General features: G+C 37.9%; 2 protein-coding genes across 2 annotated transcripts; one reads left to right on the top strand and one right to left on the bottom strand.

The window, feature by feature from the left end:
* Positions 1–244: 244 nt before the first annotated feature.
* On the top strand, positions 245–4,244 carry cyb5b (cytochrome b5 type B). The gene is made up of 5 exons (XM_028402768.1): positions 245–699; positions 1,522–1,650; positions 2,619–2,645; positions 2,725–2,756; positions 2,852–4,244. The coding sequence occupies exons 1-5, from the start codon at positions 511–513 to the stop codon at positions 2,943–2,945; spliced, it is 471 nt and encodes a 156-aa protein (XP_028258569.1). The 5' UTR covers positions 245–510; the 3' UTR covers positions 2,946–4,244.
* A 3,927-nt stretch (positions 4,245–8,171) lies between these two features.
* LOC114433815 (probable G-protein coupled receptor 21) lies at positions 8,172–10,398 on the bottom strand. Its single transcript, XM_028402536.1, has 2 exons — positions 9,600–10,398; positions 8,172–8,467 (listed from the first exon to the last, which is right to left on the bottom strand). Exons 1-2 carry the CDS (start codon positions 10,396–10,398, stop codon positions 8,172–8,174), a joined length of 1,095 nt encoding a protein of 364 aa, XP_028258337.1.
* Positions 10,399–21,891: the final 11,493 nt, after the last annotated feature.

The raw sequence follows: 21,891 nt of genomic DNA, 5'->3' as shown, positions 1-21,891 counted from the left end.
TTGCTGTTAAAAATATTATTGATAATTCTAAACCAAACAAAATCAATAAATGTTACACAAGCCCTGTGTAACAGTTACTGCATGCGCAAAACTTGTATGCGTAACAACAGCGTACGCTTGACTACTTCTATCAACTACAGTCTCGTGATCATGAAGCGATCGATCTGATTGGTTGTCTGTCCACAAGTCAGCGTTTCATTGGTTGTTGGCGGTGTTTGCGCTTTATGGTAAAACAACACGGACGTCATTGGTCTGTTTCACATGTCTGCTGATGTACCGGGGTGGAGAGTGTTTGGTAATTTACTGGAGCAAACATTGTTTAGCATTCGAGCCGTGCTTATGTTACCTCTTTACACCGGTGTCATTAGCAGGTCATTAGGAAATATAGTCTACTTATTCAAAAAGGGTAGGCACTGGCCCAGAATTAGCTAACTAGCATTACATCTTTGCCTGGCTAACACAAGCTAACGTTAGCTAGCTTCTGAATCGATTATTTGTAATAACGTTAGAATGGATGAAGAAATTAAACACACAGGCAGTGGACCTGCTGATAACACATGCTTGGAGGAAAACGGCGAAACTGGAGACAGCGGTGTAAAGTATTACACACTGGAAGAAATAAGACTACATAATATGAGCAGTGACACATGGCTCATCATCCACGATAAAGTATACGACATTACAGGTTTTCTTGAGGAGGTAAGATCTTTCTGTCGTCTGCCTGGGTCTACTTTAGCTGATCTACTTTAATTATTAAGTCAAGCCTGTAGTTTTAGCAGGAAGACTACTTCCTGGATCTACAAAACCATCGTGTATCGACGTGTAACGTTTGCGGGCTGTCGGACTGTCCACCATTGCATACTTGTGTGTACGCTCTCAAGGGTTGCCCCGGGGTCAAATAACGTTTCCTGGAACGACACGTTTTTTATGTGCTCAAAGGTGTTAACGTGGAAATGATCATAGTTACTTGACGTTAATGATTAGTCAACATTGCATTATAATCTCACAGCAAGCTGTTGCACCCTGTTGCATCTTCCTTCCCTTGTAGCTGCGTACTGTAATTGTATTGAAAAACTTTAATATGTTTGTGTTAAAGCTTCAAAATGTAATGTACATACATGTAAAATGTAAAATAAACATTTTTTTAAATATTTTACCAAAGTTTCATAGTATATTAGTAGTAATAATTAATAAACCATTGTATGCTAATAAACACTCATAAACAACAATTAAACCAACTTCTGAGTATATGTTATAGTGTATATATGAGTATAATATTCAACTCTAAAATGTTGTGATGCATAACCACAACGTGACATATCAGAAATAAGAACATAAAGTGGCACACGCTTCAAAATTATCAGGTAATAAATCATTTTACATAGTTTTTTTCCACAAGTAGGGCATCTCGTATTCCATTTCATTTTTTAAAGTCAGGTTTAGTTTAGTAAAATATAATGACTGTGGGGGCAAATAAAATGAACTCCCCACTGTGTTATTTATGCTGCTGTGTGTTTTCAGCATCCAGGGGGTGAGGAGGTTTTGCTGGAGCAGGCAGGTGCAGATGCAACGGAGAGTTTTGAGGATGTGGGTCATTCCACAGATGCCAGAGAGATGCTCCAGCAGTATTACATTGGTGAACTTCACATGGTAAGAAGACTTGGTGTCTGTAGTATCTCTTTAACAAAGTTAAACTTATACCACGTCATTATTGTTACACAGAGTGTGATTGTTGTCACAAGGCAACCCGACATTTGTAGCACATGGAGTCACAAGATGATGTCATGCAGGACTATTTACACACTAGTAGGAAGCTTAAGAAGATAATGGCATGGACCGAGTGGAAATTGGTTTGTTCGACTTTTAGACAAGGTTGCCATGTGAGCAGCACTTAATCTAAAGCCAAAATAATGTGCCTATACCTTTAGCTAACGTAGTTAGTAACTTAAATGACCAACCATTTTGGACATTAAGGTGGCTGGAAAAAATCATGTTCAAAAAATCAGTCAAAGCAGGCACATGATAAAAAGAACAACAAATTCTATTTAGTTATTTTTTAAAGTCTATTAAAAAGTTATGCCTATTAAACAAACTGCTAGTCACATACATGTGTGTCTGCTGAATAAAGAGTTTTGCTTGCTTTTAATCTTTCCCTCTGTTCGTGATCTTAACAAAACACGCCATTGCAAGGACGGCTGAAGGACAAAGTCTATTCTGTGTGCAAAAGAAAATAAATCCAAAGTTTATCTAAAGCTAATATGATGCTTCACTAGGGTAACAAAGGTAAATGAGAGTTGTCCAGCAGATGGATTTCTGGCATTTCCTTTAATTAAAATTTGCAAAAGAAAATGTCCTCATGCTTTCTTTCTACTACTGATTTTAGCTTCACAATCTACAACTTGTTCTTGTTCTTAACTCTTAATTTTTCTTACATTTCTGTTTTGGAATGAGAATTACTGTGTGTTGTTATAACATGGCTAATTTTAGGAAGAAGTGTTGGTTTATATGTATGTCTAGAGGTCCACATCTACAATTAATATGCTGTAAGGTATTTAATCGGTGTTAAATTGTACCAGGTATCACATTAATATGGTAATTCTGTTTTGTTTTGTTTGCAGGATGACAGAAAAAAGGCGACAGTGAAGGTAAGCTTCTTTTCAGTTAAGGTTTTTAAACTTTCCTACTATATCCCTGTTGAATTTGTACTGCTTTTCTCTCCTACAGCAGGTACCAGTCACAAATTCAGGAGAGTCCAGGTGAGTCATTTTTTACGGTTCTCACATATGGACAAAGTACAGATTATTTTTGGTTATTTGTATGAATTCATGTAAATATGTGTGTTTTTTCCTAGCGGCTCCTGGACCATGTGGTTAATACCAGCTGTTGCAGCAGCTGCGGCTGGTGTTTTGTATCGCTTCTTTCTGTTTGAACACAAGTCATCTTGAGTGCTGGCATTCTGTTTTTCATGTCATTCTTTTCATCTGGAGGCCTTGAAATGTATGACCAAAACCTCCTCACACTGAATGCACACAATTAGGAGTCTCAGCATCCTCAGCAAGAAGAGGAAGGGAACAGTTTGATAAAGTACTTTTTGTCCTTGTCCGTCTACATAGAGTGCATCAAATACGCAGGTGGGCAGAGACTTTATTAAATTGTCTTCACTTTCTTTGTCACTTTGGCTGTTTGTACGTTAAGTAAAAAAATGTTGTTTAAATTAAACTTTATGCAATTGAAGTAGTTTGGCCAATTCAGAGAAAATGTAGTATCATAACTTAAATGGAGTCACTGAAGAATCTGGTATGCAGAATGGTGGGAGATAAAACCAAGGTGAGCAGACCTCTAATTCTGGATCATAACTTGCATAAAAACTTTCTTAGTTGATTAAAGTATAAAATGTAACTGCTGTGGAACTGTCAGTAAGCATCATGACTTTGATTCATTCTCTTCACTGACAGCTATGCTGTTAATGCTGTAGATTACATCTATCACTTGGTTGCAAATACATAATCTTTCCACGTATGTCAATGCAGTGTCCAGTCTTTGTGTTTCTCTTTTTTTAATAGGATGGAATTATTTTGTTAGTGATTATTTAATATAGACCTGCCCCTTTTTCTACAGTTCAGGTATCTGTGTAAATGTTTAATATACTTGATTGTAGAAATATGTCCGTAATTATACCATAGTTTTATTATCCAGATATAATAGAGAACAGAGAAAGGTATGTTGTTCAGTTAAATCATTTTGTTGTTATACACTATTGTCTTATTTAACTGATTTTTCACCATTGATTCATTGTAATGCATATTAATTTTATGTCAAGCATATGTTTCGTGTTGGTCTGTTGTTCATACATTGGGAGATTTTTTTTTTTGCACAGCCATAGAGGAGAGTGTATTCAGTCCGTAGGTGGATAACATGCATTTCACTTGCTACAGTAAAATCGTTAGAATAATCAAGGCTGTTGATTTGGCCCTCATTTATTTAGATAGGCTTAGCATTTTCAAAAACAAGTTCATATTACTATATTAAAAAAAAAAGTTGAAGTTATTAAAATCATTTAAAGCCAATTTAACCCTTATCAGTTCCTGAAAGTGTCCAGAGGAACAAAAATAAAGCGCTGCTATTTTTACAAGCAACTATAATAATAATAATTGCAGATGTGGTTTGACTTTAAAGTTAAATATTTGCCATCTTTTTGTGTTTTAACTGCTATTGCCTGTCATTAAAAGTCTCTTTGAATAAAATGCCTCCTTTCATGTCAAACCGATCTACATTTGTACATGGAACCCACTTGGTACCAGCTGAGCTAGTGCTGCTAGTTCTGCCTGCTAACCACACATACATACTTTTAAGAACTTCTGTGACCACCTGGAGAGAGAATGGAGGCTGATATTGGTGATGGATGAGGGGTATGGGGCAATATAAGTGAAGAAATGAATTTATAAGGCAAGGAGATATTCCTGCTCAACAGGCAATTATTTGAAAAGTAATCAGGTTAAAAATGAATTGAATAAATCTTCCACTGACCCATTTTTTTTCACCATATATTTTTCAGGTATAGGATGTTATAGAAAACAGCCATCAATGGGCTGAAAGAAGATAAAACTATTTAGTTCCCTTGATTATTATGCCTTATGTGTTTGGATCATTTCGGCAAAAGAATGATCATCAGGAGGCGGAGAGAGAGAGCCTGTAACCAGATAACCAAGAAACTGCTGTTTTCATTTTATTTTCATTATTATTTTTAATAGCAACTGTAATATTGGAAAGCCAGCATATTATACTATGTAACTAATAGTATAATAATAATAATAAATAGTTTTATTCTAGGCCTGAGAAGTTTTCTACTTCTGTGTGGGGTGTACTTTCATACAATGAGTTCTTTCAAAATAAATCTTTCCAACCCTGACAATCTAATATTGTTACACCAAGGGTTTTGCAGCCTGGTGCAGAGAAAGCTGTTAAGGATTTAATCAATATGTCTTTGTGATTTAAAATTACATTAAGGTCAGTGGTAAAGTAGGGAAGCACTTATACACTGATTCGATTTTCTTATAGACAACGAGTGCAATACAGCACAAAGCAAATGTAAGTCCCACTGTTCTCTGTTTTTTGAGAAGAGATACAGAGGTGTATTTGGAGAGGTGCAGGATCTCCTTTTCATCTGCAACCTCCTCACGCAAGTTGAGTGGCCAGCAAACTATAAAAAGCACAACTCAGTGACTACTGATTCATCTTTTACATTAGGTAAGGATGTATCAATAACCAGCCCAAGCATTGATGAATTGTTTTAAAACAGTAACACTATACCTCGACTTGAAACAGTGAAACACTAGTAGAACCCTGTAATACTAAAAAAAGTATTTTAAATGACAAATTTATTGGGTAGCACTCCCACACCATTTCAGAAAATGATTATGAAAATTATTATGAATTTACTCATGTTAAAAAGGTGTAATGTAATACTTAATATCAACACATGATGGCACTATAAGCTCAGGATGTAAATGTTCAAACTGATTCATCTAGTCTTTGCCAGAGACATAGAAAATATATAGGTTAAATTGTCTCATCTGACTGGTGCAACCACTCCAATAAATCACAGTGTTTATCTTCTTCTTCAGAAAGAACTCAATAAATACAAGACGCTCACAGAGAAACCATTTTGAAATGAAGACAACCGCCTTCAAAACTGTTAGTGTTATGGTGATAAAGACTGTGTGGGTTTAAAGAAACATTTAAAAGCAATACACTGACAAAATAACATCCACACTGTTCTTTCCACCTCTGTTCCTGTGCAATACAATGACAGACAACAGCCCCGCAATAATGGGAAAAAAAAGCCTCCAAGTAAGCCAGAAAAGAAGTGTATGAAAATTTTTTTGGATCTGAATTCGGTCTTAAAGTCAGATATTTTTTCAGCCTTTTTAATAGTTTAGTGGAGCTCTTTTCCATTTACATCCATAAGGCAGAGGTCATGGCCAAAGTGAACAATGGCCTTTTTGTAAAACAGCATGCCATGCCTGTAAGCCCTCAGATAAACATCCTTCCCCATGACTGGACTGGCTGTCATTTCTATCAGCAGCCATCCTCAGAGATGAGAGCTGAGGCTGCTAATGCACAACACTCCTCTGGTGTCCAGGGAGATGTGTCTGGTAAAAACCCTCAAACAGCTGGTAAAACACTAACAGATGCTGCAGGAATAAACATGTCCTCTGACAAGGTGTGAGTTAATTGAAAATGTCAAGATTTGTTTGACACGGGGTACAATCAAAATTAATCAAAATTATACTTATAATGCATGCAACGTGGTAGCTGCACACAGAATCCCAAGTGGATTTCTCAGTTTTGACTGCTGTCTGAAAAAGTCACTAAAAACACACACACAATAAATATTTCCAGCTTTTGATCGATTGACACGGAGTCATGGAAACACCAAAATCACAGAAAAGGGTGACTTTCAATTTCCTACTAATGTATCAGTTTTTGTAAAAAGACACAGCCTGATACAAGTGAGTCCGTGGAAAGCTTTCCAATGAATCATCTGATTTCAGTGCACTGTTTATATATGAATATTGTGCATTACAATAACAGATTAGGCAATACATTCTAACTAAAACACTGCATGCATGAACAACCTCCACTTTAATTTCCACAAATGAAAATAAAGTAATTTATTAATTAGAAGAAAAATATTACATTTTTCTACTGTGTTCCAGCCGGTTCTGGAGAAACAAGTTCATCCACAGCACACTGAAACTGAGATGTTCCCTGAAGATAACCACCGTGTTTTTGTCTGACAAGGCCGAGCAGCAGCTCTGTCATATAGGAGCGAACAACCTTATGAATGTAAGTTACAGTGCTCTGCTGCACTCCTACCCCTGACAGGTCTGGTTCTTCAGTGTAGAGTGCTGAGCAGTAGACCATGCATAACCAGCAGAAAAACACACCAACACAAACACTGTTCAGAGCCGTAATCTAAAATGTATGACTCAACACTCAAACAATTCAAAGGCATCATACTTTATTTCACAAGCTCATCCATAAATCGACACATTAATTCTCAATGATAGCAGATAATTAGAAACATTACAAAATGTAAACATACAATTATTATTGATTCACTCATATTTCCTCACATAATTTGCCACAGCATTAACTTTGGTAACACCAAGCAGCAACCTTAGCACTAAAATAAACTGTATTTTTTAAAATATATATATTTTTTTCAATGTTTTTGGAAAGTGCTCTTGGTTCTATATCAACTTTCATATGACTCAGTTCAGACAAACATGACATTGTCTACGACCGGGTGGAATCCAGACTAAAGGTGACGACACTGAGGTGAAGATCTCAGGCTTAATATCTCAAAAATAAACAAGCATGGTCTCAGAAGTTACCGAAGTTATCTCTTCCCAGCGCAAATGTGGTGACCTTTCTACAGTGGAGATGCTTAATTACTTTTCTCCTTGCATACACTGAAATGCTGTGACTTAAAGGTTAACTTCTCGTAGCTGTTATATGCCAAGCTCTTTGACGCGCAGCTTAAAATGCGGAAGAGGAAGATGGCTTCAGCCCTTCAAAGTGTTTGTAATCGGATGGTGATGTTCACAAATGTCTCATATGAAAAGAGTCTAAATATCAGTTTCTTGTGAAGAACTAATTGACTTGGCTCAAATATGCAGGTACAAACACCAATAAAAGACTGATGATGATAAAGCTGCATTCAGAATGATGGCATACATTTTGGGGCACAGATTGCAGATTGATGGCTAAATAAAACAACTAAAAGGTGGTTTAAGAGGTCGTCTGACAGCAAGTCAAATCTTGGCAGCACTGTGTAAATGAAAAAAACAAAAAAAGCCAAATAAATAAGAAGTTCAGTTGTTGTTTCAGGCAACTGAACACTGTGTTTAGATTGAAAATTGATAAAACAAAAGTAAAAGAAAAAATATACAATAACTGAACTCATGACTTTCAGTGGTTATTTTAAATATGTGCCATCAAAGCCCGAATATTGACCAAATTACAAAGAAACTCATGTGACCCAGTACTTTATCTTTTACCCTATATGAGGATGCCTAAACAACATGGCTACAGTCCAGCCTAATATGTCCCTGTCCTGTGTTTTGTCTCCAACATGTCAGTGGTGCTTTTCACGTCTGCAAGTTCTACGCCAAGGACAGCAGGGTGCAGTTAGAGGACACACTGGAAGAACGCTCATGGACGCTATTGTTATTATCCAGAATCCCTGACACAAACTGTGTCTTTGATGTGCTGCAGCACCCAAGGCTGCTGGCCAGTCCAGGACAGAGGGCCAGAGACAGCCTCTGCAGGACGAGATGGAATTTCCTGCGGAAGTTTCGGTTTATCCAGAAGTAGAAGATGCAGTTGAGGAAACCGTTGGAGGTTGGGAGCCATACCACTACAAACTCAATCCACTCTGGTACGCTGTTCCCCGAGACAGCTGTGGAGCAGAAAACATGAAGTAAAGCGAGTGCTATAACAAGATTCCAAATGAAAGGGTCAAACTGTAATATATGATCGCACCATCTGATGGAACCCATTGGCAGAGTCGTTTCCCTGGGAGCAATGAAAGATTATAAAAGGCGCCAATTTAACATGTAATTCTAAAAGAGCAAATTTAACTGACAGATCTGATGGCGAGGGGGAAAATGCAGGCGAGACTCACTAGCATTTATACAGCAGGTTTTAAACTCTGAAGTTTAAGTTAAAACTGTCATCCTCTATTTTGCAGAGATTCCCATATCAGATAAATTACAGCCCTCTTTGGAAAAGGTCTTCACTTCTAAAAATATTCTCCACTTTCAGTCTCAATTACTCCTAGACGGCACATGGTTGGGGTAAATGAGAAAAGTCAAAAAAAGGAAAGGTCTGAGTCACATAACTGGCCTTGAATCAGTATATTCATGCCCAGAATTACATAAATAACTCTGACAGCTACTCCTCTCAGCACAGTCCTAGCTGAAACTGACAGAAAGATTTGTAGAGGGGGGGAAACAGCAATTAAATGTAGATTTTTGGAAGCAAATTACTTCTAGATAATCCTTTGAAACCTTAACGTCATAACAAAATATGAACCTTTTTTCACCCTAAGATTCAAAAAACACTTGAAACTGCTTTAATATCACTTCCTTTCTTAAAATAAAACCCTTCCACAGTTCATATGTGGAGCTTGAGGTCAGCACTCTGCACAAAATAAAATCTTGCAAGGCCAGTTTTTAGGGATCTAAAAATATTTATTAAAGGAAATACTGTCAATATACAACAACAAGGCCCAGCATATTCTGTGGATCTGTTAATTCTATGTGGTTCAGGTCTTTAAGCTAATGAAGGACAGACACACATCCTTCATTTGCAGATGGACAGTTGTCAATTTGGATCATGATGCACTTATGTAAAGTGTAATAGCTTCCTTCTTTAGTCACTTAATTCAGTTATAGTTCATGTGGAGAGGAGCCAGTGGAGTAAAGCTGTTTTCATTAGGAACCATACAGGTTGTTTATTATCACTGAGAGCAAGGAAGACCTCCTCATTTCTGCACTTTAAACAGTTAATGTCAGTGGTGTTTTACTCACCATTGTAGATCATAGCTGCCATGCATGGCGTCCAACATGTGTAATAGGCTGCCATCACAGGCACCAGCACCCTGGATGCCACGTTGTGTCTCCTGCGGTGCGCGCAATCGTATTTGCGCAGTTTGAGTCTCTGTCTTTTAGCTGCGCACCACACTCTGAGGTTTGCGTATGTCATGATGATAGAGCAAGGAAAAAATATAAAACCTGTCAAGCTCAGAGTGTACCCGACATTTGTAGAGTAGGACGGATTGCAGACTAGTGATGCGGTGGAAAAATGAACCTCGATGATGCCATCTGGAAATGATATTGGTGACAGCAGAAAGGGAGGAAAGCACCAGGCGAAGGCAATCAGCAGCAGTGTCCTTTTTCTTGTCATCAAAGAGGAGTATTGCAGCGGGTAAAACACTGCGATATATCTTTCCAGGCTTATTGTGGCCAGCGTGTACATGCAGGTGGAGTAGACTGTGGCGTTGCAAAAGGCCACGACATGACAAAGGGCATCTGGCCCTTCAGTGTAGTCCTTTAGCAGACTCACCCAGAGATTCAAGGGCATGACCAACAGCCCAAATGCAGAGTCTGCAGCAGTCAGGGAGAGGAGAAAGTACCGGGAGTTTTTTGACCAACCAGCCACAGAGGATGTAATAACCAGGAGAACTGCAATGTTTCCCAAAGTGATCATCACGCCCAAAACGATGATTATGCTTACTTTGACGTCGCGGTAGCTCAGCTCCCTCAGCCTCTGCGGGTCAACATTTGATAGATTGAAGTCGTCAGAAAGGTTAAGAGTTGGTGGATGCATCGTTCTCTACAGTGGCATAAGTGCGACCAAATCATACATCACGTTTGATTTAAAAAAAAAAAAAAAAAAAAGAAGAAAAGTTAAAGAAATGAAAATCAAACGTGAGGAGTTACATTAGAAAGCAGCTCTGCAGGAAGCCTCTCACTTCTACTACTCAACAATCAGCAGCACACCTGCAGCAATTAGTGTGAGGTGGAAACTGCAGCAGAAGAAGCAACAGCTCACCAAACATCCTGCAGACACCATTGTTGTAGTTTCTTCAAGGGTGTAGTTTTAGCATTCCTTTGGAATCTTAGGTCCCCACCAATGTCAAAAGCAAATTTACACCCTTGACTAAGGGGATTCGGCTCTCTGAGAAAATCTGGTAGTAAACAAGCTAAATAGGCTAAACAATAAAGTGATTAAAAATATTCGAGAAATTAAGAAAAAGTAAAGGAGAAAGAATAACTATCCTGACTTTTACATAATATTCGCTCTGCTCCAAGCTACATTTTGTTACATATTGTATATGACTATAATGATAAGACTTATATATCCCATATATATCCCATTTCTTTTCATAACCTTGTCTCTGACATCTATCATCGTACTCATATTGATTGCATCTGTTGGCTAAAGCACCAAAATACAAAAAATGGCTGTCAAAAATAGAGGGCCATTGGAACATATTTATATATTTACTGTGTTTTCCAAATGAAGATAATCACATGCAAAAATAATACATGCCAGGCTTAATTAGTCAGAACAAAACTTGGATAGTGGAGACATGGAAATTGTCCAACTACAATGAAGCAAACTAAAACTAGCATTCAGACATGCAGAGTCACACTGTGGATTCTGCCTCTGCTGTCTGAGAGGATCATGTTTTGATGCAACTGCGATCCTCCACATCTATATGCTGAGGTTTTGTCCATTAGCCGACCTGCTTCTTTCTCTTTTGTCTTATTTACATTTTGTAGGATACGTTCAGCCCTGCAGGTATTTCGTTGGAACCAGTGTAGCTGTTTTACTAATGAACGTGAGTGTACAGTGTGTCCTTGTACTCTTAATGTCTCCTGAATAATTCATGTTACACAGAAACTGCAAAAATATATTATAAAGCAAATATTTGTGCAACATATTTTTGTTGCAAACAAAAGTGGAAGCAAATAAAAGTGCCGCTTCTGACTCCAAATGGTCATGCCGCCCCATTTTGGTAGGTTTCATCAGCAGCAATAACAATGTGTCGGTCAGCAATTCACCAAAGGTCCTACAGAAGGTGTACACTCTGCCAGCCTGACATGTCACAGCCAATCAAGGCCTATTTTCCCCGATCACACACCATTTATGTCAGGCGTCCTCCAACCTCCTGTTTCCAGCTGCAGAGTTCAGGTGTGTGTGTGTGTGCGTGTGCTGCTGAGTGGTAGCTGTCAATGTCCCTCTTTAAAACATATATACAAGGGAAAAAGAAAAGGGCACCAAGAATTGTCACTGACCTTTCCCACCCAGGTAACCATCTATTTTAAAAGGTATTGACCTGTATGACTGTTGCTCCTTTAAACAGCACACACCAACACTCTTTCACCCTACATTTCTTATCCTTTACTACAAAATGTTTTTTTTACATGTGAAATTACATTTTTAATGTTTTTCCCCCCTCTGAATCCTACACTCACTCATCAACCTTCAATCTCTCCCAAGAATCCACCGCTAATATTGTTCATTTTTAACAGCAGCTGCTGCAGTGTTCCACAATAGATATCTGTCCTAAAGTACATCCCATATACTGTAAATATACATGTGTATACAGTGCATGGACTGAGACACAGAGCGTACTATGGCCAGATTCCTCCAGAGAGGAAACTGACAGCTATCTGTGTTTGATATATGTGTTTCTCAGTGTTCTAATGAGTATCTTTCTCCTGCTTATGTCTACAAGGAGACCTGGAGGAGGGAATGGATCAGGTCTTTTTTTGGTTTAATATTCCCTTCCCCCACTCCTCCATGTTCAGTGCAGTCTGCATACCTCTCACCTGATTCTATCTCATTTTGAGAGGGTGTGGAGTTAACAGGCAGTCACAGATTTAGCACAGGAGTGTAAAATGATTTAGTTTTTCATTAAGATGCCAACACCTAGTGATGGAGGCACTCAGATTGTACTGAGTGTAGTCATTATGCAGGACGCTAAACATTCGTCATAGGGGTGAATAATCATACCTACACATAACCAGGGAGTTTAACACCTGATAACACATCAGATTTGAATGCACAGCCATTTATATTACTTCTAGTATGTAAATGTTGTAAACAGTGTTGTGAAGTACTCGTAGTACCATTAGTAGTAACATATTCACTGCTTGTCCTGGTGATGCTTGAAAAATAACTCACAGCTCCTTTTCCATCTATCTGTCTGTGTAGAGGCATAGAGTCAATCTTTATAGTCTAACCTAAAGCACACTGTGAAGAGAGGAGTACACTCTTAGTCCATGTGCCAGACGAGATGTGTCTGTACCACTCGAGGTGGCAAAGGTTGCTTATACTTTTTGAAAAGCTACATGTCTGTAGTCAACATTTTGGTATGATAACCCATTAAAGTCACAGCTAAAATATGTGCTTAACAAGGGTCAATACCAAGATATGCACCTGTGTCAAAAATGCATTTAACCATTTTTGGGTAACTTTAACAGCTGATAACAATACTTTAATAATTTATATGTGTATACATATGTGTACATATATGTGTATATGTACTATGTTTAGTATCATTTTAAAGGTTTCACTCAAGCTCTTTTATGAATACTTTTGACAAGTACAGTGGACACTGGAGCCCTTCAAAATTTAATGGCACACATATTTCCGCCATTTCTGCTTAAATCATCTTTTGTCTTTTAGTCCTGTGGCATCAGGAAGCACAAGAGACACAAAATACAAACACTTCAATACTGGCATGTTTCTAAGGATTCAGGGACCCACATTAGATAATTCTGAGGGGATGATTTACGATGGCAATATGGGATAATTATTTATATGATAGTGAGGTACAACTATACAATTTGAATAAGTAATTGTTTTGATGATATATTGCTACATTGGGTAGTCTAGTTACTCTGTATTGAATACATTAATTGCACTGGCAATATTCTTGCAATACCACCTCTTTGCACTAAAGAAGGGTGGACTTTACCTGTTACAGACACATTCACAACTAAATAATACAAATGTCGTGTATTGAGCATTTTGAATCTATTTCAGGTACTTTATTATAGTTTACTTCTGCAATGTGGGCTATTGGTTTAGGGTTAAAATTAGGGTCAAAACTAGGGTTAGGGTTGTGGTTCAGTTTGATGCATTCGGCTCACTGAGACTATTATGGAAATGTCTCACTTGAGGCTCTAAGCCTCACGACAGCCGAGAATCTAACCCTAGCTCTGCATTAGGATTAGGGTCAGGGTTACAGCTAGGGTTAGGGTTAGAGTTAGGAAGATCGCAGATTTGTGGTTCAATGTTTGATGCATTCTGCTCACTGAGACCATTATGGAAATGTCAAATGGAAGCTTTAAAAAGTATAAGCAACCTTTGCCACCTGGGGTGGTGCCGACATCTATGGACTATCTGAGTCACTTTCATGCACCCTTCCAGTTCATTCATAAATCCAAATTCATCTTTTGGAGTATTTTTGTGTAGCTCAAATACTGAGGCGGTTTTGTGTGACAGAGGAGGAGTTGCGTTTGTGTGAGTCTAAATGTGTGGGTGTGCACACAGAAGAAGCACTTGCCCAAAGGTCCATGTGTAAATGTAGTTGATCCCATGCGAACACAAGTGAGATAGAGAGAGGGGTGAATTTGTACATGCTTGCAATTGAATATCCTGTGAGTGGGCAGACTCCTCCATTGGCCACCTACTGCACAGCACTTCCTGATGTGGAGGAAGGTAGCCATTGATTTGATGCATCTTTTTATGTGTGTGTGTTTGTGTGTGGGGGCAGTAACACTATCTAATTCAACCAGTGAGGGCTGATGTATGATGTTTAGAAGAGATAGTATAGCGGGAAAAGGTTTGATTGGCGATTGTGTGAAGACCTGACGTCTGTCTTGACAGTCCGTCTGAGTGATAACAGATTCTGCCAGCACAGACAAAACCAGCCTGGCAGGCTAGAAGATATTAAAGTGGTGTCTAACATATATCCTGTTTCTTGGTACCTACACACCAATGTTTCTCAGAGTTCTCAAATAAGTAAGACCACCCCATGCTGTGTGCAGAGATAAGTGCAGAAACGGAACAGAGACAGAGCTGTGAGTAGACTGCTTATGCACAGTCCTGTGGTGCATATCAAAGACAATAGAGTAATATGTGAGCCATCTCCAGATGTGACTGATATTTGTATGACTCTCCTTCTGTATAATCCTTCATTCTTTCACCAGATGGTTGCGTGTAAAAACTTAACTCCACAGGAAATTATTTCTTTCTTGAGTTGAAGAAAGATGAAATGAATTGAAACAAGCACATATTTGAGAAACATGCTGCATCCCAAAAAACAGTTATGTGTTATGTGTGGTCTGAAAGATAGCAATCTGGTGCTCCACATTCTCAAAAAAAAAAAACACTGGTAATTTAAGCAGCGCATATTGACCCTGTTACACAATGTTTGTATGTCACATTGCCTCGGCTTCTCTCCCATGTACAAAAATATCTACACTAAGGCTAGAATTTCAGCCTCGCATAAGAGCTGTGCCTCTGCTGTTTAAAAGGCCTGAATATTGAATATCACTGACTTTTTACTTTTAGTTGTTTTCAGAGACTATTCAAATGAGTGAGCCTCTTTGTTTCGGATCTTATGTAACGTTCTTGAAAAGGGGGTCAGGCTTTAGAAAAGTCAGACTGGCTAAAGAGTGCAACCCTTACATGCGAGCACAACAGTCCTCTGGCAGCTGTACTGATCTGCTGCTTGGCACTTCAATTGCTCCCCTCTGATTTTAAGCATTTGTCAAGGTATTTTCTTTGTACAGCATTTTTTCATTTCTTAGTGGCAGTGCATCATATTGTGCTCCTTTAGAATCTCTATTAGGCTATCAAAAGCGTGGAACGTATTATCATTTTAATCATATTTTTTTAGCACTAAAGATATAAAACATATGGCAACAAATTATTTTCTGGTGTTGGATAAATACAGCTATTTTATAATGTAGAGACCAACATTATACATTATACAAATAACCCATAGGTTTGATGGTCCAAAACTTTATGGTGTATCCTGTCTTTAATACCTGACTGCCTCTTTGTCTCCACTGCAAATAAAACAGAAAACATTACTGCAACATTAAGACCTGTGCAAATTACTGCTAAACCTGAAAAAAGTTATAAAAGTTGGCAGGTCTCTGTCATCATGCTGTAAGACAGTAAAGTTACAAATTAACTTCCTTAAAAATAAAAAAACTCAAAAAAAGTTCATTTGCTTTCAGTTTCTTTGATAAGTTACAAAAAGTGAGGTTGTACAAATATGTATGTAATACATGGCCTTGGCCATTTCTTCACAGGCTAATTAAATGTTACATTCTGGCTCAGAATTGTGGGAGAGAGGTTAAGTATCTTAAAGTATGAGCAGACTGAATGAGTGGTATGAAGTCAAACCAGGTGAGGAGAAGTTTATACTACTGCAACAAGGTATATGTCAAATTAAACTGCTTAAAATACACACAATTCAATTCAATTTTATGTATTTTACCGCACATTTTATGATCATAATTGTCACACTACACACACAATATGTAATAAACTGAAGCTCTAAAATGAGCCCTCAATCACCATAAAATATAAATATTCACATTTGTCTTGGTTAGGAAACCTACTAAACAAAGCATACTTAATGAAGAATGTAGTGTGTGGAAGTCAGATGGGAAAAAACAGGAGAAACCCTATAGCTTTGGGTTGAATCCAGACCTCTTCCACCACATACAAGTGTGTGCCCAAAGGTCAGGCAGGAGAGGAGAGAAACACACAGTTTGCAGCATAGGAAGAAAGGCTACATCCAAACAGAAAATAACACAACACACATAAGAACTGGACATGTCTCTGCTCTTCTTAATACTGTTGTATGACCAGTTCACAGCTCAGTACACAAAACCGATAACAGCACTAGGCAGCTTTCATCAAAGTCTCCTTTATGTCCTCACTGAAAGCATAGCTGGACACACTGTCTCTTTTATCAGTTGGTTCCTGTTGATTGTGCAGAGAAATGTTTATTACGTGACGTCATCCATGTGTGCGTCAGACCTTTGATTCTGAGTAACACACAGTGAATAACAATGAGCCCACTGAGTGAAAATTCTGCCTGAAAATCCTGTCTGATAATGGGTTTCTCTTCCTGCAGCTGTACTTCCCTCCTGAAAATGCAGACTTTATTAGAACACAACATTCAACATGTATACGACATCGTGCTTTTAACAGCCCTCACACAGCTATCTGCATGCTGCATGTGTTCGAAATGACATATAATTCTGGTGCAGTGATGTTTAAATTCCAGCTTATGGAAAAATCACACAGTTAAGCAGTTACTAAATGGCAGATAACATCAAGGTTAACATCACATTTGGTATTTGAATGGGCTGAATATCACTATACATTTATATCATAAAAATATGATTACAAAACTTCTGGTAAACTAGCTTTTGTGTTGCGTCTCACCCTTAACTCTCCTGTCAGCCACAGCCTTTCATTGATTACATTTTCTTTTTTTAAGACAGAGGGCAACCAAAACCAAGGTACCCTCCTCTCACCTAGGACCACCACATAACATCAGCTATTTCATGTTGGTGTGCACAAAACAAAGGGTTACACTACATGGCTATTTCTCATAACAGGATGAAACTGTGCTCCTATGACAGATGTTAGAATACCACACAGACTGCTAGCAAGTGTGTCCAGATGGACAGCATAAAGCTGTTCATCTGGCCAAGCTGTTAGTACATTAGAAAGCCAGACTAGTTCTATGATATATGATATGATATATGAATATATATATATATATATATATATATATATATATATATATATACCGTGCTAACAGAAAGTCAGATTGTAGCTACAGCCACAGAGGGAAAACAAGAAGACGTTTAAATGACCACTGAGTGGACAGAAAAGTCCTTGTCACAACAAGCCTTCAGTGGCAGACTGAGATGAGAATCATCATCTGCAGGCTCAGATGTCATTTGCTTTATTACCTTATGTCTTATGGTCATGCTTGATGTCAAAACTCAATAACAGTGTTTGTCTGACAATGCAGTTTTTATTGCACATAAAATAAAACGTCGTTGTCCATGCTGCAATCAGAGATAATATACTGTCAGTAGAGCAGGATGATGGATGGTGGAAGATTTCATTGCTACATCTATGAAACAGATTTGCAGAAAATTACAGTCTAGAGTTAACTGAGACTACAGTCAACTCATATGTTCTCGATTACAGCCAATCTGACCACATTCAAAATATTCAGGGATGTCACATTAAACTCTTTTACTGGCCCTTTTACAACAGACATCTACAAACTGTAATTTCTCAAATAATAATGCAGCACTACACTTGGAGGGCACACATCTCTTCCTATTCCTGCTACCCTCCCCCTCAGTCTACATCCCCTCCTGTTCTGAATTCACTGCTGTTTATCTAAGTAGGGGCAGCTGCTTGAAGAAGAATCCCCCAGGATTTCATCTTCATATGAAGCCTGTTTACCATTCACATATTGGTGTCCTGTTCACTATCAGTGTGTAACTAACTGGAGACGGATTTCCTCTATACTAACATTAAAGAACATGGCATATTCTACCGCTGAGAATAAAAGGAAAGCTGACACAACACATACTGTATATTCTATAAAACGTCTTGTCAGGGCCACAGCTCTTGCTGCCCTTTATTTATTGTGTTACTTGATAAATGACACTGGGTTCTCCACCATCCCTTTATAAACACTATTGTTTATACAGGTACAAGATGTCTGTGTCTGACCTGTTCAGAGAACAGACTGCCCTGAGTGTGTTAAAGAACTCGGGTGAGTCATAAAACATGTTCCATCCAAAAGCCATAACAAGATCATTTTTCATGCACAAAGGTGACATTAATTCCTATAGGTTGTTGCATGAGTATTCGCTGTATGAGTATGCTGTTGCTGCAACTATTTGAGCTGTCCTTGTATCTATTCTACAGAAGAATACAATGGAGAACACAGACAAGAGAAGCATTCAGAACCAATGATTGTTGATGTGGTAAATGTGATTCTTTTTTAAACCTCAGAGCGACAGAAAGTTTTTATCCAACAGTATGGCTGCATGGGGAGTTTATTTTGTGTTAGAAAATTAACATTACCTCATTTGATTTAAAACCCATGTAACACATACAATGTGTTTTAGAAGGCGAGAAAGTTGTTTAATATTAAACAGCCAATGTGTCAGAAGTAGAGTCTCATTAATTTGAAGATGGGGAAAAAACATGAATGCATGTCCTTTCAAGCATTTCTATGATTTCATTTTCTTGGAAATTACTGAGTAATAATTCAGAAGTCAAGGACCGAGGCGGGCCAAGAGTGTTACCCCTGTGACGGGTGGATCATGAATAAACTGACAGGTCCAGCATACACATTACTTATACTGGCATGTTGACAGAGGGGTAGTAGTGTACACCAGTTCAGACAAAATTACACCAGAACCTCAGCTGTAGACAATGATCCACTGTAGTTTTATGTATTACATTGAAAATTATATCATAAACAATGCATCATTGATGCAGGCTGTTGTCAGATTCCATATTTCTACACATGACCTGAGGAGCTCCGTCACTGAGTTATTGTATAGACTTTACTATGTTGCATCACTGTGATCTCAACTCTAAAGTGACAAACATAAAGGTGACAAATGACCCTCAATACACAAACATATTAGTCCTGACTGAACTAAAGTGTTGGTACAGCTAATGTTAACAAATTACAGACAAAAACAATGATCCATGTTTGTATGCTGTTTTAAATTGATGTCTGACAGGCAATGAAAGACTGAACTGTCTACAAATTTATGCAAATTCATTCATTTCTCTATTTACTTTTATTTTTAGCCACATATGATTTTGTGTTGTTTTGTTGCTGTAGTCATTTAGTATGTATATGTAGTATATTTATTTTATTATGTCCATCCATCCATCTTCTGAACCCACTTTTGTCCTGTAGTGCAGGGTCACCGGGGGGCTGGAGCCTATCCCAGCTCTCTACGGGTGAGAGTTGGAGTACACCAGGTCACCAGTCCATCACAGGGCTTATTTTATTATGTTAAATAAATATAGAGGGACTTAAAATAGGAGGATCTATGTGAGGACTAAGATGAAGCTCACACTGAATTTGTTTGTGGTATATAAAATGTATGAAGCCACTGAATAAATACAGGCTAGTTTGAGGTGTGTGTAAGCAAGTAAGTAAAATTTTGTGCTTGGTTGAGTGAAAACAGGATCTTTGCAGCCCAGATAAACATCATTTCACACCTGCAGAACCAACATGAGAATGGACTGATGGTCTTCTGTTTCTGCTGCAGCTCTCTGATTCTTTTGTACATCTTTATAATGTGTACTAGTAACTCTATACTGCTCTTATATGGGCTGATAACCTGACAGTGAGTTCATCAATGAATCATTAACATGGCAGCAATATTGAAAATGAAAATGAATATGGATGTTGGCAGCACTGCTTGTTTTAAATGAGGCTTCAGTATGGGCACACTGACACACAGGGAGAGAAAGAAATGTGTTTTTTGGCTGCTGTCGATGCATCCCGTGTGTCATAGATGTGACAACTCTCTTTCATCCCCTCCATTTACTGTCATCTCCTCTCTTAAAAGCACCTGGGCTTTATCAGAGCTGCAATCCAATTCAAAAAAGAATATGAGATTAAAAAATGTTTCCTTTTCTTGGATATATGAAGACTAAGATGTTTCTTCAAGCAAAATAGCCACTTGAGCTGATTACTGTTTCAACAGCCAACAAATCAAATTAGATGTCCCCACTTACAGCAGCACTCACTGCAAATATTTTGCTCATCTAACAAATTGTTTTGGTATCTTTGTGTTTGTCTTGCTAAAAGAAATGATTTACCCAACCTTCCATCTGATCAACATGTGGACACACTGATGTATTTTCCATCATTGTAATTAGTCATGATGCAACTTCAACTAGCTTCAGAAAGATTCCACATGTCCAGCTGTCTAAAGAGAGACAACGAGCAAAGCAAGTGATTGCATTTCTTCTTCTCTGCATGGAACAACAAAAAGATTAAGTGTTCTAAATGAATGATCACTGCACCAAAATGGAAAATAAATCATGTTCTATTAAACGCTGAAATAAATCTACCTAAAATAAATATAATAAATGACTCTGAGGGTGAACACTGAAGGAGACTTGAATAGGAATGAGAGAGAAACATGAGCGACGGAGCTGTCTGCCTGTCTGACCAATGACTGCACAGTGATGTAGTAACCCTAATTATCAGACAACTCATTTAGCCTGACAGAATGATTCACAGCTATGGAAAAAATATCTGCTGTATCCATGGTGAAACACAATATCTCTGTCTCACACACACACACACACACACACACACACAAACAGTCAGACACTGCAACTATGCCTCTATATTGATCGATGTTGTGCTGGTGTATAAAAAGTGGAAAGGTAAAAACAATTGACTCAAGACTGGAAGCCAGGTCTGATTTTTATGAAATAAACTGAAACTGAATTTTAATCCTTGTAAAACTGCACACACACACAAACACACACTTTTATTTAATACAAATAAATAATACAATAACTCAATAATGCAGCAGTGTCTACTGTTAATGAAGCCATAACACTCAGGAGTCCATCACTGCTCCATTGATGTTTACATTATACATATTCCTCTTTTAATCAATACTTCAATGTGCATTTTTGGCTCATGATACAATTTTACATGTCCCTGGGTCCATTAAAATGTGCATGTCTTCAATACTTTAAATAAGGAAAGTCAAGTATACAAAGAAATTTGGCCTTAAGAGAGTTTATGTAAAATGTATATTCAAGATCCTGCCAAGTTCCAATCACTGCCAAGATGGCTGTGCTGTCATCCTTCAGATGTCTGACCTGGACAGGGATGCTGTCCTCGCTGCTGTCAGCATTGGCCATCTGAAGCATGAGTGCCTGTACTTTCTGAGAGGTCATAACCTCTGACAAAAAAGGCACATAATAATTAATAATGCCTGTGAGTATGTATTTTTTTTATTTATTTTTTGTTGTTGATGCCTTTACAAAGTCATCTATCAATCAAAAGCTTTCATTTCTGTATCACTCTTTGGGGGATTTTTCTCCTTTTTTATATGCATACATCTACAAAAATACATTTTAAACACATATTTCTGCGTAAAGATGATAAGGTATCGTATTATTCTTCTGCAGTAAATTAATGTAGTTTTTTTTAATCAGTATTTATTCAGCCTCCCAGTCAGTGTCCTC

Source organism: Parambassis ranga, chromosome 3, assembly GCF_900634625.1.
Source record: "Parambassis ranga chromosome 3, fParRan2.1, whole genome shotgun sequence".
Lineage (NCBI taxonomy): Eukaryota > Metazoa > Chordata > Actinopteri > Ambassidae > Parambassis > Parambassis ranga.
The sequence above is the reverse complement of the archived record's forward strand: the minus strand, read 5'-3'. Positions and strand labels throughout refer to the sequence as shown.